Below are 16,829 nucleotides of genomic sequence, written 5' to 3'. Positions count from 1 at the left end.
TCAAGGTGTACATAAGCTGTTATGATATTTAATTGTGCCATTTTTCATCATTCAACAAATTTATTTCTTGTGAATGCATTTATTAGAAATTGAATTTGATTCAGTTTTTTTCCACTCTACATAGCAAAAATTAGGTCGAATAATTGTTCAATTTAATTAACTATTATTTCTTAAATTCTATCCTCTCCACTTTAACCTCATTATCAATTAACTGATACACATATGTTACAACAGTGGAACTTTGAATATCCATTAAAACGAAGGATGGAATGACAAACCTGCAAGTTTTTATTAAAACAAATTAATTTTCCAGAATCCTCATTAAATATATCGATCAAATCAATCAACCTACTTTTCTAATGGATGATATGCACCCGTCCCCGATCCAGGATTGATATAAAACTTATTTTCATGCTCATACGCTTCAAACTTATGAGTATGGCCTGTGATGAGGATATCAACGTCTAGCTGTCGCTGAACTATCGCCAAGGCGTCAGGGTCACCCCAGGGCACAATCTAGCAGTGATTGGTGAGACCCATTTTCAATAAACTTATCTCGCATTATCATATCAACTCAGTGTGTGAATGTGACAAACCTGATGTCCGTGACACAGTCCGATCCGGAACTGTCCCACGGTGACCACTTTTTGTTCCGGGTAGGACAAATTATCGTCAAAGTCACCTCGAACGACGTGCACATCCGCCGCTACAGTTTTAAGGTAGTCAAAGGACTCTCTTGTGCAGAGGTTGCCCGTGCAAAGGATGTGTTGGATCCTTCCGGGTGAAAGCAACTTCCGGAACTTGGCTGGAAGTGTGGCTATCCGGTGAGGAATGTGCAAGTCTCCCAAAACCAGGACGAGCTGAATTGATTCAGATTTATATTAGTAAAATCAACCAATATTTATTGTTTTACACTGCAAAAACAACGTACCACCATTCCTACAGCGTTTACTGGGAGAAAGTTGGGTGAGAAGAAAGGTACGTTTTTTATACAAACAAAATAGGGACAAACTCTCCTCCTCAATCAATCCTCTACTAATTCGTAATGTATCCGTGTCGTCTGTTATCACGTTCCGATATGAAGCTGTCTTTTCCAATGTGTATTATGCAGCAGCAGCTTCTCAGTATTACAATTGATCTCCTTTATTTAATCCCTCGCCCCACCCAGATTTTTGTTATATTCTTAAACCTTATTTATCATTAATTAATATCTCTCCAGTCCAACTGTCTCCTCGTCTGCCAATTCCACTAATTGCAGAAACCACCTTTATTAATAGCTGAAAAGCCTGTGTAGTACTCGGTCGGTGGCAGTTTTAACAAATCTGTCTCATCATCTTTAAACAAGAACTATTTCTCTAACCACTGTTTCTTAAATATGGGTCAAAATTACCGTTTTCCAAGCAAAATTGTATTTTTTCCTGGCAATTTTATGAGCAACTATACGTCTTGTTAAATGAGTTTAATGATGGGTGGATTTATATGGGCGAGAACCATCATCGCACGTATACACACACACATTATTACAAAGCTTAGCTCTACATTTCATTCTGTGTGTGTGTATAAACGATTTTTTTGTAAAAGCTTTCTGGACACTGAAAGTCCGACTAAAACCGGTAACACTCTATGCATCCGTTCCCTCTTGTGGTATAAAAGCAGGTTTAATTGAAAGATATGGCAGGACAATTAGGCACAAAATGTGACATATTAGTGTGCATCAGATTCAGAGCAAGAAAAATATTGAATTTGTGCTGAAATAAGGAATAATCTCAATCAAGAAGATGGGAATCTCGGCCTACTCAAACTTTCTCAGGATTTCGTGGAAGAATGAGACATACATTTACATATTTGTCACGATTTTCTTTAGTGCATGGGATGCATAAATGAGGAAATCAGACCTCATTAGAGAGAGACCACACACTTGCAATTACACCGCAATCAAGTGACCTGCATGGCCTGGTTGCCCCGATGGTGTCATTTTTGGGGTCGGCAACCCGTAAAAATAAAGAATTACAAGGTAGGATAAAAAGGTTCTCGTTTGCTCGGTGCATAATGATTTGAATGTCGCCGTATGCATTGAAAAAAGCAGCAGCAGCAGCAAAGCAGCAGAGGTAACAGCAGAGTCGTCGTCGTCGTCGTCGTCGGTCGGATGCTCTATAATAAAAATATCTCCCATTCAAGTGGACACTCACGGAATCGTACTCATCATTCTTTGCCTTCTTCCCACTGCACATCATGGCATTATTCACAAAAGGTTAAGGTTTTTATGGGCTAGAGAATAGCGTGACTTCACTTATTTTGTGCCCGAGGGTAAAGCTAAATTTAGACGAGAATAAGAAACGACAACGATAGAATAAAAAGTCCAAGACTTGTGGTGCAACGAAGAGTTGCTTGTTTGGACAGAAAGAGAGAGAGAGAGAGCTTAAAAAGTATTAAAGTGATGAAAACTTTTTTAAAGACGTTGCTCGCTCATTATGTCACATTTTTGAGACACCTGCCGAACTAAACATGTTGAGGCCCAGTGTGTGATGCATGAAAATAATCCATTAATTAAAATCCGTAAGAAAAAATCGCGTAAAAAATCCAATACATAAATCTGAACCCTTTTCAAATGTCCCTTACAATACGTGAACATGATGCATGCATAGGTACGCAAGAAGACACGATTTTCTTCCTTGTTTATTGCGTTATGAAATTAGTTTGTATAATTACTGGATACATAAGCAGTGGAATATTTCTGACCGTATTGAACATTCTTGTGGAAGCAGCTATTTATGTATATGCTTTCTTGCGGTTTCATTCATTTCATATCATGCACGTGTCTTATCGGCTTTGTAATTTCCGTTGAGACCACAATACATTTCATTCCATCCATTCCATAAGACGGTGATATGACGGTAATTTTAGTTCTAATGCCGTATATAACACATACCAAAGCGATATTTCTACCTACATGTACAAAAGGTCTTCTTTGTGAATGCGTATATCTAGGTATGTAAGTACATACCGCATTCCGTTCTTCTGCTTACCATTTATTTGCAATAATGATTACCGAGCATACTGATTGACTTATTTTGCTAAACAATACGATACCTCCTGTTCTGGGGTCAAGCAACGATTATTATGATTATTATGAAGTGGCTGCATTGTTGTTGCATAGCTCATAAGTCGTCTGATTAGGGGCCGTACATAAAGCGTATGTTTTTTACCCCTACCCCCCTGAAATGATATATATGCTCCATGTTATAATTACCACGGGAAGAATGGGATGCCTTGACCTTTACATCATCATATGCTTTTTGCACTGTCCTTTACTCGAAATACATACACATCCAAACAGAATATATTACATACTCACGGCATATTAGCCGAAACATCCTCCCGACCCAGGAGAGCAGCAAATATTAAGCAGCACACTGACTCCTGCCTGTCATATGAATGTCAGGTTAGGTTATTAGTGGATGATGATGATAAGGTTAGGTTACACATTCTAGCCTTAGTGAACTCTAACTTGGCAGCAGCACTTACATGCCGAGTGAGAGAGACGGGTCGTGGAAATAAAGGGGAGACCAGCATATATAAATATGAAGCCGGTTTTGGCCTGATGATTCTGGCATGAGTGCACAAATGCTAAAATATTTTAGCTTGGCCATTTCATTTCGCATGTGTGGTGACCAGGGAGCGAGAGGGAGGGATGTCATGACCCTATGTGCACCACCAACTCGCTCCTGAGCATGGCATCATCTCTCTCTTGACGTCATGTCAGTTCAGCCCGTTTCCTATCCAACAACGCTACGGCGGCACAAAGGTGGCCAAAGGTCAGACCCACCTCCGCCGCCTGACTGACACTGCATTTTGCCCCCTTTTTCCTTGCCACACTGCTGCAGTAGCTGTTACGGCCGAGGTGATAAAGATAGTCCCCACCCCGCTTCCTTTCGCAGACAATGGTCATAATAATGGAGAATGAGAATGATGAGGAGAAATAGAGGCATAGTTGAAGAAGAAGGATAAAAAGAGGGATAAAAAGTGCACAGAGTGACGAAGTAGTATTAAAACTTGCTGCTTGCTTCTTCGTTGGGGATGAAAGGAGATGATTTTTTTGTGCATCTCTCTCTTCTCTATTCCCAAGCTTATTTCATTTCATACATATGACGACGACCGACCGACCAACGATGATGATAATACTGAAAGAGAGAAGAGAGAAGCAGCCAAATGCGACTTTGCCATGTCTTTGTGCATAATAGTAAACGCAACCCGAACGTGAAAAGCTTTTGGCTGGAGTTCTCTCCCTCACTTTTAGATATACGAAATACGAGCCAGCAAGCAAGCAAGCCGTAACATGGCTTTGGTTATATGGCATTGCTCTCTGGCTCTGTGTTTGACCTTCTTAATACATTAGTTGAGTCAGGAGCCATTTTGTTGGAACACCGTTTGAACTCTGACTGACTCGCCTTTTTGGTTCAACACCACCATCAAATGTTCCAAGTTGGTTGTAAAAATAATTCTGACCTCACTTCAACCGCGGCGACGACGGCGACGGTGACGACGACGACGCAAGTTATCAGGATCAGTTCGGCAGTTTTCTTAAAGACCGGTAAAGAAGAAGAAAGTTGACGGAATGGGGGGTGAAAGTTATGAAAGAAAGGAATGATTTACTCTTGGTGGTGGGAGACGATAAATGTGCTAGATTATTAAAATGTGGGAGACTTTCTTGCGATGATGACAAGAAATTCATTGTTCTCGTGGATAAGTGTGTTCCTTGTTAATTATTAGTGTTGTTGTTTTAAGTATTTTGTGTATCACTCACTCGGTTTGGATGAGTAAAAGTATTACTTACATTAATCTCAACAAGACAAAGCAGAAATAGAAGACTGGCTGCTGCTGGACAGGATAATAAATAAATAAATACGTATTTTTAAGGTAAGGATAATATTTGTATAAAAGATTTGTATTAGACAGTAGTCATTAGTCTGGAAAGGAAATAATAAATGCTGACATTTATATTCTTTATTAATGTTTGAATAAAGTATGTATTTGTCTGCATTGGTGGTGAGTTGAGTGGGACAATAATGAGACGAATTTAGTTAAATAATTTTACACGGTACGAGCAAATACGCTTGATTATAATTATGCAGGATAATAAAACATAGAGTTCTTAATTAGTTACATGCATTAGGTTATAAATGTTGAGAAATGGCAATAATACTGTTTTTTGATGATTTTTTACTAAATATTTTTCTGAGTGAAATTGGTTTACGAGGATAAAATTTTAAAAAGTCTCATATTTCCGTTTCATCAACCAAATGTGAGACTACGCAAGTTGTAATATAAATTCTCGAAAACAAATTACATTAGATTACATTACATTAAATGCAATTACTTTTAGACTAAAACTTTAATTTTATAATTTGATATAATGTAATAACAATAACTTTGCATAATTCAATGGGTTAATACTTTCTTGTTCTATTGGATTATTTCAGGCAGAATTAACAATCTCAATTTGCAAAGATGGAAACTGGAAACATAACCATCACTAGTTTGTCCAGTTTATTGGATACTGGAGACAAGAAACCGTGGATCACTGGCGTCTCTCCCCTGGGAGACATCTGTGTCGTCTGTGGTGACCGTGCATCAGGTAGATATTGAAACGTTTAGATTGCGAGCGTTTAGTCTGCGCCAACGTCTGCAATTATAATTAAATCTCTTAATCCATTCATATTAGGTCGTCACTACGGGGCAATAAGTTGTGAAGGGTGCAAGGGATTTTTCAAACGTTCCATCCGTAAACAATTAGGATATTCATGTCGTGGGACAAAGCAGTGCGAGGTGACGAAACATCATCGGAACCGATGCCAGTATTGCCGATTACAAAAATGCCTTCAAATGGGGATGCGGGATACAGGTACTAATTCTTGGATTCACAATAAACACAACGAGATATACCCATCGTGGGGGCATATAAAGTATGAGAATGTACTTCACAAATTAACGCTTTTAGCAGTTCAGCATGAGCGAAAACCTTTGTCGAATAGTCAAGCCCAAAAGAGGTCAGAAAGTACGGAAGCTGCCTTGTCTCCCTCGTCCCTCTATGGTACCCTCCTGGATGGAAACAGCTTTAACCGGTCCGGTTATCTCGTATACGACAATAGTTATCAAGGTATGGCGATGACAAAAATTAATCATTTTTGCTGGTAAATTGGTGGGTACATAAAATCAAATGATTTACGGTATGTACAGATGATGAAGAATCTGAGAGCGCGAATGAAAGTGACGCGGAACGCACAAATATCGCTAAAGCCATCGAAATGATTTCGAATGTGATAACTGAGGTAAGCAATTATCCATAATTTCGTTATATAATGCAGGAAATATTCAAAACGGCTAATTTGTTCCAAAATTATCTCTACCACCAGAATAAAGATGAGGAAAGTTCCTCCTCGTCCTCAGTCTTGTCCAATATTGATAAAGACGCCATTATTCCGGAAGAATGGGTCAAATTTGAAATGGTGGGCCCTTCGAAACTTCCCAGCAATGGGTTGGTCACCCTGGATTATGTGTGCGAGACGTCATCCCGACTCCTTTTCCTCTCGGTTCATTGGGCGAAAACCCTTCCAGCATTTCAAGCCTTAAAGTGAGATATTCAAATTAATAAGGTTACATGTTTCCACAACTAATGCATAATCATTAATTAATGGTTTTTTTCCTGTCTTGTCCCCAGTCTTGAAGCACAGGTTCCTATCATGAAATCTGTGTGGAGTGACCTATTTGCCGTTGGCCTTTCTCAGTATCAAAATTTTCTTCCACTAACTAGCGTCATTAGTGCCCTGTTGCTAAATATGCAATCAAACTGTACTTCTTCCAAGTTAACTATGATAGCGGAACATGCATCCAAATTAAAATTATTCATCAAAACTGTCGAAAATCTCAATCTGGATGAATTTGAATATGCATCTCTCAAAGTTTTAGCCGTATTTAGTCATGGTAAGCACGCCCTTCCAACCGATATGGTATGATAGACAATTGGAATAATATTATTTGTTAACATATTTTTTATTATTTTCAGATCGATATCCCCAATATGATTCTACAAGCAATGGGATTAAAGAAATTCAAAAGTCAGCCCTGAAGCAGTTGCAAGATCATGTCATAGCTACCTTTGAGAATCCTGCCGAGCGCATCACTTCTATTCTGCTTCTTCTTCCTCATTTAAGGTATAATAATCTATTCAATATTATTTAAAAAATATTTCTTAGAGTATGTATAAGAAGTAATTAAATGCCCAAATATAATTTCAGAGGGATTGCTCCTGCTGTGATCGAAGATGTATTTTTTAGCAATGTACTCGGAATAGGACCAACTCCGCTTGAAAATTTAATTCCTTTAATGCTGACGATGAAGTCCGATTTATCGTTTCCAGGTAAGACGCAAAAAAAGTTGTAAAATTGTCAATCATTACCTCTTCTATAACCTTTCATTTATACAATTATTTTTACTTTCAGCACCAATGAACATCGAAACTGCCCTTAATGAGAACTCTACAGATGAAAGATCAATGCTCATCAACGACTAATAATAAACGTCACTCTTCATTCAGCGTTTAAAATAATTCCGTCCTACTTACGGAGAAACTTTGACCCATTCCTCATAATAATCTCCCGAATCACACAGACTGGTGGAATGATGATACTATTTTAAAAAACCAACAGTAATTTTTCTTGTACCTGTTTCATACTACTACTACTATTAGTACTACATACAACTTTACTACTACTACTGCAGGCTTCTTTCTCGAGAAACCACAAATGTTCAGTCTTGTAACAACAGTATTTATTATTATTATAACGAGGAAAGAGAAATAGGTAGTAAGACAGGTAGTAGTAAGACAATTTATATTATATAGATTTTCTATTATATAGATATATATATATGACTTATTAGTTTGACTTTATAATACTAGTTGTACTGAGAATTTTTATGTTCTTTTACTGACTACTACTTTGATTTTGATGTTAGGTTTTTTAAACTCAAAGATTATTGTTAATTAATTGTAAAAACAACTGCATTCAAATATGTAGTAAAATTTCCCTTTATTTATATAACCCTCAAAAGTGCGATTGTTACCAAAGTTCTACGATATGATGTTCCGTGCTATTTTTGACCCTGGTGGAATATTGCCAGTAAAAATGTTTTGTATTGATGTAGTTCGTAGCCTATCTAAATGACGATACTTAAGTAGATTAATATTCAACCCGTGATGGGGATGAGGATAGCGTTGATTTGAAATTTAGCATAGAAGACTGCAGAACGATTATTGATGCAAAACAACACAAGATTTTAAATGTTTTTTTTTTCAACAAGTTCAACAATAAAAAATGTCCTTCACTAGACTTACATACGTTTACTTACTATGTGTTGTGTACGAATAATAGGTAAAATCAACATTTTTTGCAATCTTTCCATAAGCAAACAACGGGTATAACATAGTATGACAAAAACGGTCACCAAAATAACTATTGAACAATGATGGACTGAAAAATCACAATATTATAGTTAGAACATAGTTACATGTATATGAAAGCATTGCAAACCGAGTGCAATTAAATACAATAATAAAGCCTTTTGCTTCAAAATTTATTATTATTCGCATACCAATGAGATGAACAAGACCAAACATGGCATATAAGCCGATTTTAGCCGATATATGAAATTGAATATTATACACATCATACGAATTCATATTATAAACTGCGTGCGCAAAAACTTTTATTAATAAATACGAAATGCTGGCAAGTATACGAGCATGGACATTTACATAGAAAACTACATATTTAAGATCACACTTACATAGTTGCAACTCATGTTTTACTTGTATAGTTAATTTGTAGGTTCAAGTATTAAAGGGGACTTTGTTTGTATTGTGTTATTAGTATTATAAATTTTGTTTTAAACCCTAAATAACGGACTGACCAGCTACAAAATTAAACGTCATTATTTAAATAAAAAATATTAGCGACATACCGTTAAGAAAAAAACTTAGCCTGTGCGCAATGAAAATGAGAAACAAAAACAAGTCAACTTGTATAAATATTCGATAAATCTACATTATAGTAGTCTAAGTCTGAAACCTGGTGCGCTCCGTAGTGCGATAATATGAACTAACTATTATATTATGCACCAATGATAATCTTGTAATTTACTGGATTTGAAATCTATTTTCTATTTAACGAGGTCGTCAAAATTCTGCATGGATAGTAACAATGAGGCATGAAAATAATAACAAATGTAGATCTTTAATTAACGCAATTTTTTATGATGATGATGATCCCCCGAAAGTTTCATGTGACGCGTACACAATATAAAGGAAGCCATCTGGATCCGCTTCATTGCGATAAATGTCAGCAAACGTTGCGGCAGTTGCTGGCAAATTACGACCGTTCACGATGAGAAAAACTGATTGGGACTGGTTTAGCTGCAACCTTCGCCTGTTTTATAAGAAATAAAATTAGAATTAATATTTTTAAACTTAATCCTTTTTTAATTGCCAAATAAAGATATCGGATCAGAGTCTGATCCGATATGCATTGATCTCTGATCTTCAGAGATATTAGCAGTACGTTCGTCATTAAAGAGGCAAATTTGTTAGTAACAAGTGGTTATTATTACACAAGAACCAAACTATAAAAGCTCTTAAACTATGCATGCATGTAACAAATTTAAACTAACTTGAATCCTTTTGTTAAGTAACTAGCTTCAATTAAGGATTTATAAATCCTCTGTACTTAAATAAATTTACAGTACAGATTAATTTTAAAATGCAATACCTCAAAATGTTGATGAGTTCCCCAACACTGACATGTTCTGGGATAAGAAACTTGCTTCTGTCGAGTGGGGGGAGTTGATTTTCGTGCCGATATCTCTCAATAATCACTGGAACCTTGGAAGGATGTTCCTTCCGAACTTGCTCCACTTCTCGAACTCGTTGTCCTGCAGAAAAAACATTCCCCCATTAAATTACCCAATTATTAATCTTAATTACCTAATTCTAACCCTATGAAAAATTACACAACTTACCAAAAGAACGACGGTCCTTAAATGATTTTTGCAAGGCATCCATCTAGTTGTTGAAACTTACTTGAAAATCCAATCTTTTCCTGGCTTCGCAAACTGCCCAAAAATACTCTCCCCTATCAAAACCAAACGATAGAAAACAATTCAGTTATTTTAATTCGTATTTATTTATTTCAAGTTAGAGATTTAAACCCAAAAAGCAAAAAAAAATCCAATCAAGTGCAAAAATAAGGATCGATTCCTCTCTTCCACACTCAATTACTTGCATCACCCAGTCAATTATTATGGGTTTATTACCTTATCTTTTCCAAGGTAAGATAAGAGAGCAGAAACGTTGGCAAAATGTTGGGTGATCTCGATGCGTAATAATAATTTTTCTGTAAAAAAGTGCAGAGTTCAGTGGTGTCGAGCTGACTGACTGTGACAACACAAAGGGAATAGCAACCAAGCAAGCAAATGTAGTAGTCAGCCAGCCAATGTTGTTGTTCGGTCGTAATTCAGACCTGGCCTAAAGGAACCTGCAGTAATGCGACGGAGGAAAAAATGACGCATCCACAAAGTCAGACCACCCCCAAAAAATGATAAAAGTTAGCATTCATAAATATGCTACAAGTTTTTGAGGGGGTGTGGATGCCCGGGATGTTTGAATGTTCCGAACATGCTGCGATGGGATGATCACATAACAACAGCATGTACGAAACTGTTTGTTGCTGCGTACTTTAGTTGCAAACCTTGTTCGTACCCTCACCACTTGGAGTGAGCAGCTGATTTCTGCAAATGCAAATTTAACTTTAACTTTAATGATGATTATTATTATATTTGTAATGCTATCCTATCTTGTAAACCATATGGGATGTTGACGAATAAGTGCTAATAAATATGTGTTAACGGCAAAAAGGTTTTCTTTATATTCTGTTTGATGCGTTAAATGCTTGTAAATGGTATGTATGGTTTACATGGAATGAATGATCAAATGTGGAATATGAATGTAACAAAGGTGAATGCGTGGGTGGATTTTGTATGGAATTTGACATTTGTAATATGTACGAATGGGTTTGGATTTTGATTACCTTTTCTAATTTGTAACTTTTTTTTCGTATTTTTAATTTTTATGTTTTCATTGTCCTTGAAACAATTTGTAAGTGAAGGATACAACAAAATTCGGAGGTAACGAAACTTTGCTGTGAAATGACAAAACGGAAATGCATTATGGAACTTTGTTTTTGAACCAGTTCATTCTTCATATTTTATTATTATTATCATCATTATCGACAATAAGGCACATCAATTCGATACGAGAGTAAATAAGGCGAAAGCAATTGCTTTGGTTGCTTTTTTCGGAAGAACTGTAGCCCTTACTAGTTGTACAATATTTAGAGTTACTATAATTTAAATATGTTCTACGTGAACCTATATGACTAATTTAATTTTACGTAGTTAAGTTATTAATAAGATTTTTTACAAGTTACAATTACAAACCGTTAGTATTATATTATCAATCTGTTGTAGAATAAGTTACGACGCGAGTTGTTATTGATGGTTTCATCAAGTAGGGTTATCATATGAAATAATAATCTAATAATTATTATGCATTCTTTTTTTACACCTCCTCCTTCTCTTCTCGTTAATGTTATTCCCAACAAGGGGTTGGAGGGATAAAAAGTATAGTAGTAATAAGTAAGTAACAAACCATGCGAGCTAGAGAAAATTTGTGTAGATAAGTTATTGTACCTCCTTCTTTCTATTGTTCTTGTATAATAATAATAATAGTAGTACATAAATGCGTAATAATAATTTGTTTAGTCTTTTGTTTTGAAAATTCGAAAAAAATGTATCGTCCTTGGGTTTCAAATTAGGTTTGAGCGTTGAATAAGTAAGTATGAGGTATTAAAGCACTTTGGTTGGTTGGTTGGTTGGATGGTTATAGTTTACATGTACATATTGTTACGTGAAATTGATTGATGCTGACGACAACCACCACGACATAGTAGTTAAAAAATGTAGGGGTGGTGGTGGTACAGGTAGATACGATTAAACACGTTTCACTCCTAAAAATAATAATATAAAAAATTTCGAAGTTTTAATTAGGCCAGACAATCAGTCCGTTATTAGAAGCGTCTGCGGATATTTGTTTGTGTTTTCATTCTATTAGTATAGTATGTGTAGTATGTAGTACTTAGAATAGCCACGTAATAATGATAATAATAATAATAACAATAATAATTATTATTTGTTGTTATTAAAAATAGTTCCCCCCATCGGCCCGACCCACATACAATAATACATGCACACACACCACATAACTTTCTCATTTGAAAGTGTAAAAAAGTAAACTATTAAATACTGAAAATTTTCCCCAATACATATGTGGGCGGGCAGTTGCATACATAAAAGAGATTGGAATTTTGTTTCTGATCAGTGCAATGATATACCGATCTAGTCTACTGAAGCTACATAATTAACCAATTGGTAAAATTTTGACTCGGGGGTACATTAAATAAAATGGTGATTAGTGGACAAAATACATTGGTATAGAGTATAGAGAGAGTTTTGGAGTTAGTTGACTTTCATAAAGGATGGGTTGTTAGAGATAAATTATTCATAATAGTAATACAATTATGAAAGATGATTAAACTTCATCAGGGGCCATATCTTCCGGAGGATGGCCAGTATTGTTATTCACAGTGATTGTAGGAGGTGGTTCAGACACGGGAAGTGCAGGACGCGCATCGGCTTGCTCCAACACCCGAATCCTTCTCTCGTGCTTTACAATCATAGCTTTCAACTTGCGAATCTCATCTTGCATATCCTCCAAGATTTTCATCTGCAATAATTATAATTTTAAAATTGAGATATTTTTCTAAAATAAGTAAGTAGATGTCGTTGTGCACATAGTGCAACATATAAAAACAGAGACGAAAGAAAACTTACAGACGATACGGACTGAGCCAAGCTGATTGGTTCATCTTCAGGTTCATCCTCTAATTCAGACCCACCACCTGAAGCATGCGAAGACCCACTGCCGCCTGCCGACCGCTTCGTTAAGATGTTAGCCTTCTTCTTCACTTTCAATTCATTCTTTTTCACGGAACTGTTATATCCATCTTTTAGAGAAATCATAACTGGTTCAGCGTCTTTCCCACCGATCCATTCTTCGGCTGTTATTGCGGGTTCATCTCCAGGCGTGTCCGGGTATAAATCTTCTTGAAACAATTCCGACTAAAGCGACAAAACAAGTAGGTTAGAGGAGCTTTTTATTTAACAAGTTTTACTACTAGAAAAAGCAAAAAAAAAAAATAAAAATAAAACCTTTCGAGGGACAGTCATGCTGATAATTTGACAGTAACCAGAGTTATTCAGACGGAAGAGACGAGTAACTTCGCATGATTTAACATCACAACCACGCTTCGGCATAATCCCAATACCACGCTGTGGGTCGGGAGTTTGAAAGGTATTGATGTAGTGAACAAATGGCGGTTCAGCAGTAACCTCAAAGTATCGAACAACACTGTCACCCTAGAAAAATTATAAAATAACCTGTTAAATACTGTTGATTAAAAATTATGGAATAAATTGTTTATTTATCTATTTATTACCTTGCCACACAGGTAGACTAGATTGGTGTCTGGATCGTAAAGGGGGAACATTACACCATTTGACGTGTCAAGTTCTACGGTTACAATGGGTTCCTCCAAGTTATCCGGAGATCGCAAGGAATACTGGCGTTCACTCATCTTGCTAAAACCGGTTGTGAAGATCAGTCCGTTTTTAAGATATATTGCTCGGGTTCCTTTACTTCCTTCGTGGCTTATTGACTCCTATAATTTGAAATAATTTCGATATAAACACAAATATGAATAGCGATGCCGTTAGATTAAACGGACGTGGTTAACCTACCACCATGATCCTTCCAGTACGAGGCTCAATTATGCGAATCTTCTTATCCCTGCATGTTGTGACGAGTTGCGAACCGTCCCAATTCCAACAAGCTGAATACACAAGATCAGGATGGCAGTCCATCTCTACCAAAGGCTCACCAGTTCCAACATTCCAAATTACTACTTGGTTATCACTGCCTGTAAAGATTAAAGATATCAAAAAAAATTAATGGATGTTAAAGAAAAAATCCATTTCTACTGTCAATCTTATTTATCGCAAACTTAAGTTAGGCATACCTGCAGTTAATAAAATATTTAAAGCGGTTGGATGCCAAAGGACTAGACCAACTCTTCGTTGATGATACTGTAGATCAACAACTGACTCTGTCAAAGTCCTGTAAATATGGAAGAACATTATTAAACTCAAATTGCAATCAGCCAAATAATTATTTTCGATATTTATATATTGCATACCTTCCCAGACCATGGTCCGGGATCTGCCAGACTTTGACGACGCAGTCCTCGGAACCACTGGCAATCACATTGTCATTGTGGGGGCACCATGCAATATCCAAAACGGGTCCTTTGTGTCCACCTACCAGTGGATAGTCTGGAGGAATCCTCCCGACCTTCAAAAAAATCATATTTATGTAGTTTATAATTACTATGATAGCTCTATTCTTGGATGGAAAACCTTTAGCAAATATTAATTACCTTATTCAATGGCAACACAACAAAGGCACCTCCTCCCGCAGACTCCACAATGATGGCGAGGAATTTGGGGTTTACAGCACAAAACGTAGAGTCCCATGATGACTTTGATACCCGAATGTTATCAAAACACTGCTCCCTCTTCAGTGGTTGTCCGTACACATGGCGGAACTTACTTGAGCGAACAACTCGAAACGACATCCTCGCTCACTCTATAAAAATGTAATAATTAATAAATAATTGCAATAATTGCAAAATAAATTAAATCAGGAACCAATCTACCAGTGAGTGACTAAATATGTTTCTACAATCAGACCACTTTGGGAGGATACGAGAAGGTAAAAATTCACAGTTAAACGGGGAATAACCAAGGACTACTAAAAAAAAGTTAGGTTTGAAACCAGACACATTCTGTTTCCTTGTCAATGTGTCATTTCTATTCGAGGAACAAATATAGTTTCACCAGGAATGAACCACCGAGTTTTTTCTCTCGCTATCTCTCTCTGACTTTATTATACAAACTTGCATTATCATTATCAATGACTTTGACTGACCACCACCACCACCACCGCTACTACTACCACCAGTTAGTTGTCTGTAATCTTATCTTTTTCCATTGTGTCACTCATACTCATATCATGCATTTACACCTACCTTGCCACTTGAACAGACAGACCTCAGTTGCACTAATTATTATATTACCCAGATAATATATATTATTGCAAAATGTAATGAAATAACTATTTACAATGTACATTAAATTCATAGGAAAAGTATTATCGATCAAACTGCATACTTCCTTATCAATCAAAGCTTTTCATGTTGATAAAAAAAACAGAGAACACGTACACAATGCGGATCTTCTCAAAGCTAACTAAACTGGTCTAATTTTATAAGAGTCAAGATCAAGATCAAAGAAACCCTTTCGGAATCAGGAAATGGATTCAGATAGGTGACATAAGCTCCCATTTCCATACACCATGCTATTTTTATGGGCCACCACCGCACTTCACACACCGCATCATCAAATACTCGACACACAAACAGTGACGACGACGACGATTTCCGCTGCTACAGGAAAAAAAACTGTATGACATCATTGCAGAAAATGACACCTGGAAATACTTTTTCCACTCTTCCACCCGAATCTGTATACCAAATCTATATAAATCCAAAATACTTTCTGCCGATGGTGGTGGTGGCGGTACACGGTAGAAGTACGAGAAAATCGAGATGTAAATATGCACACAAATTGAGGGAAATATGTCACAATTAACTAAACTTACACCACACCACCCACTCCTTAATTAATAGTAATTAGTAAACTATTTGAAAAAGAATGTTGCACCAGACACGAGAACAATACTTCCAATGAAAATGAACCAGAGGTCAAGTGTTTGGCTCCTTTTTCTCCTCTCGCTCGTGGAGAAAAATGAACTTCACACTTTCGTCCCCAACTTGTCTCCTCGCTTATCGAGTAGTGGGTGGGAGGAAGGGAGGAAAGTGAGTATGGGGCTTATCGGGATATCGTGTTTCGTACCTTTTTCGCTTCAACGACGACTGCTGACGATGGTGACTTTTTGAAGTTGGGACTGACCGGAGGCGAGAGAGAGAGAGAGGACCCAGCAGCAGGAGCAGCAGGAGCCTGAACGAGGAGAGGAGATCGAGTGGTGGTGGTGGTGAACTTTACTTGTGGGTGAGTTTATTAGTGAGAGAGAGAAGAGCAGCTTATTCTGGGTGAGAAGAAGAAGTGGTGGCAATCTTCTTCTCGTAACGCGATTCCCTCTCGTTCAGAACCATATAAGGTCTCGTTAGTTAAAGTCACAGTTTGTTAGTTAGAGAGGAACCACGACGGCAGCTTATCCCAATCTTTTTCCTCACCGCACACCGTTTCCGGATGGACAGAGGATGAAAAAAATGCTTATCTCGGCAGACCACAAGAGACGCGAGAAATAATGCGGTCAAAAATGTAATGAGGACGATGATTCTACTGGACCACTGGACCTACTATTTTAACTTGTTACTCATTTTACCGGTCCGCACGTATTTTATTTCGGTGGTGGTTATCCAAAGTCGTGCGGAGGTGGGTAGTAAGAAGTTAAGCGGGTGCTGCCTCGGTTTTCCTGAGGAAGAGAGCGAGCTTTTGAGACAATTCGGGCCTCAAGAGCAGTT

The 16,829-nt window shown here is 37.1% G+C and overlaps 4 protein-coding genes across 7 annotated transcripts; 1 reads left to right on the top strand and 3 right to left on the bottom strand.

Annotated features, from left to right (window-relative positions):
* Positions 1-12: 12 nt before the first annotated feature.
* Positions 13-1,596, bottom strand: LOC110851570 (vacuolar protein sorting-associated protein 29). The gene is made up of 4 exons (XM_022099415.2): positions 932-1,596; positions 597-860; positions 353-516; positions 13-278 (listed from the first exon to the last, which is right to left on the bottom strand). Exons 1-4 carry the CDS (start codon positions 935-937, stop codon positions 164-166), a joined length of 549 nt encoding a protein of 182 aa, XP_021955107.1. The 5' UTR covers positions 938-1,596; the 3' UTR covers positions 13-163.
* A 2,495-nt stretch (positions 1,597-4,091) lies between these two features.
* LOC110851337 (orphan steroid hormone receptor 2) lies at positions 4,092-8,602 on the top strand. 3 transcript variants are annotated; one of them, XM_022099076.2, is made up of 10 exons: positions 4,092-4,917; positions 5,481-5,635; positions 5,723-5,902; positions 5,999-6,157; positions 6,238-6,329; positions 6,414-6,631; positions 6,719-6,981; positions 7,064-7,211; positions 7,296-7,417; positions 7,500-8,536. In XM_022099076.2, the coding sequence occupies exons 2-10, from the start codon at positions 5,509-5,511 to the stop codon at positions 7,568-7,570; spliced, it is 1,380 nt and encodes a 459-aa protein (XP_021954768.1). In that variant the 5' UTR covers positions 4,092-4,917; positions 5,481-5,508; the 3' UTR covers positions 7,571-8,536. The 3 variants fall into 3 exon arrangements, with proteins under 3 accessions (XP_021954768.1, XP_021954770.1, XP_021954769.1); XM_022099078.2 differs by having other exon boundaries at positions 4,094-4,917; positions 6,002-6,157; XM_022099077.2 differs by lacking the exon at positions 4,092-4,917 and adding an exon at positions 5,076-5,098 and having other exon boundaries at positions 7,500-8,602.
* A 130-nt stretch (positions 8,603-8,732) lies between these two features.
* On the bottom strand, positions 8,733-10,526 carry LOC110850907 (microtubule-associated proteins 1A/1B light chain 3A). Its single transcript, XM_022098509.2, has 4 exons — positions 10,366-10,526; positions 10,072-10,184; positions 9,822-9,984; positions 8,733-9,482 (listed from the first exon to the last, which is right to left on the bottom strand). Exons 2-4 carry the CDS (start codon positions 10,112-10,114, stop codon positions 9,308-9,310), a joined length of 381 nt encoding a protein of 126 aa, XP_021954201.1. The 5' UTR covers positions 10,115-10,184; positions 10,366-10,526; the 3' UTR covers positions 8,733-9,307.
* Positions 10,527-11,284: 758 nt separating this feature from the next.
* LOC110851185 (coronin-6) lies at positions 11,285-16,398 on the bottom strand. 2 transcript variants are annotated; one of them, XM_022098852.2, is made up of 9 exons: positions 16,198-16,398; positions 14,661-14,869; positions 14,421-14,575; positions 14,244-14,341; positions 13,966-14,144; positions 13,665-13,886; positions 13,378-13,584; positions 13,000-13,287; positions 11,285-12,892 (listed from the first exon to the last, which is right to left on the bottom strand). In XM_022098852.2, the coding sequence occupies exons 2-9, from the start codon at positions 14,856-14,858 to the stop codon at positions 12,698-12,700; spliced, it is 1,542 nt and encodes a 513-aa protein (XP_021954544.1). In that variant the 5' UTR covers positions 14,859-14,869; positions 16,198-16,398; the 3' UTR covers positions 11,285-12,697. The 2 variants fall into 2 exon arrangements, with proteins under 2 accessions (XP_021954544.1, XP_021954545.1); XM_022098853.2 differs by lacking the exon at positions 16,198-16,398 and adding an exon at positions 14,940-15,174.
* Between the last annotated feature and the right edge of the window lie 431 nt (positions 16,399-16,829).

Source organism: Folsomia candida, unplaced genomic scaffold (genome assembly GCF_002217175.1).
Source record: "Folsomia candida strain VU population unplaced genomic scaffold, ASM221717v1 Fcan01_Sc006, whole genome shotgun sequence".
In the NCBI taxonomy this organism is placed as follows: Eukaryota; Metazoa; Arthropoda; class Collembola; order Entomobryomorpha; family Isotomidae; genus Folsomia; species Folsomia candida.
The sequence above is the reverse complement of the archived record's forward strand: the minus strand, read 5'-3'. Positions and strand labels throughout refer to the sequence as shown.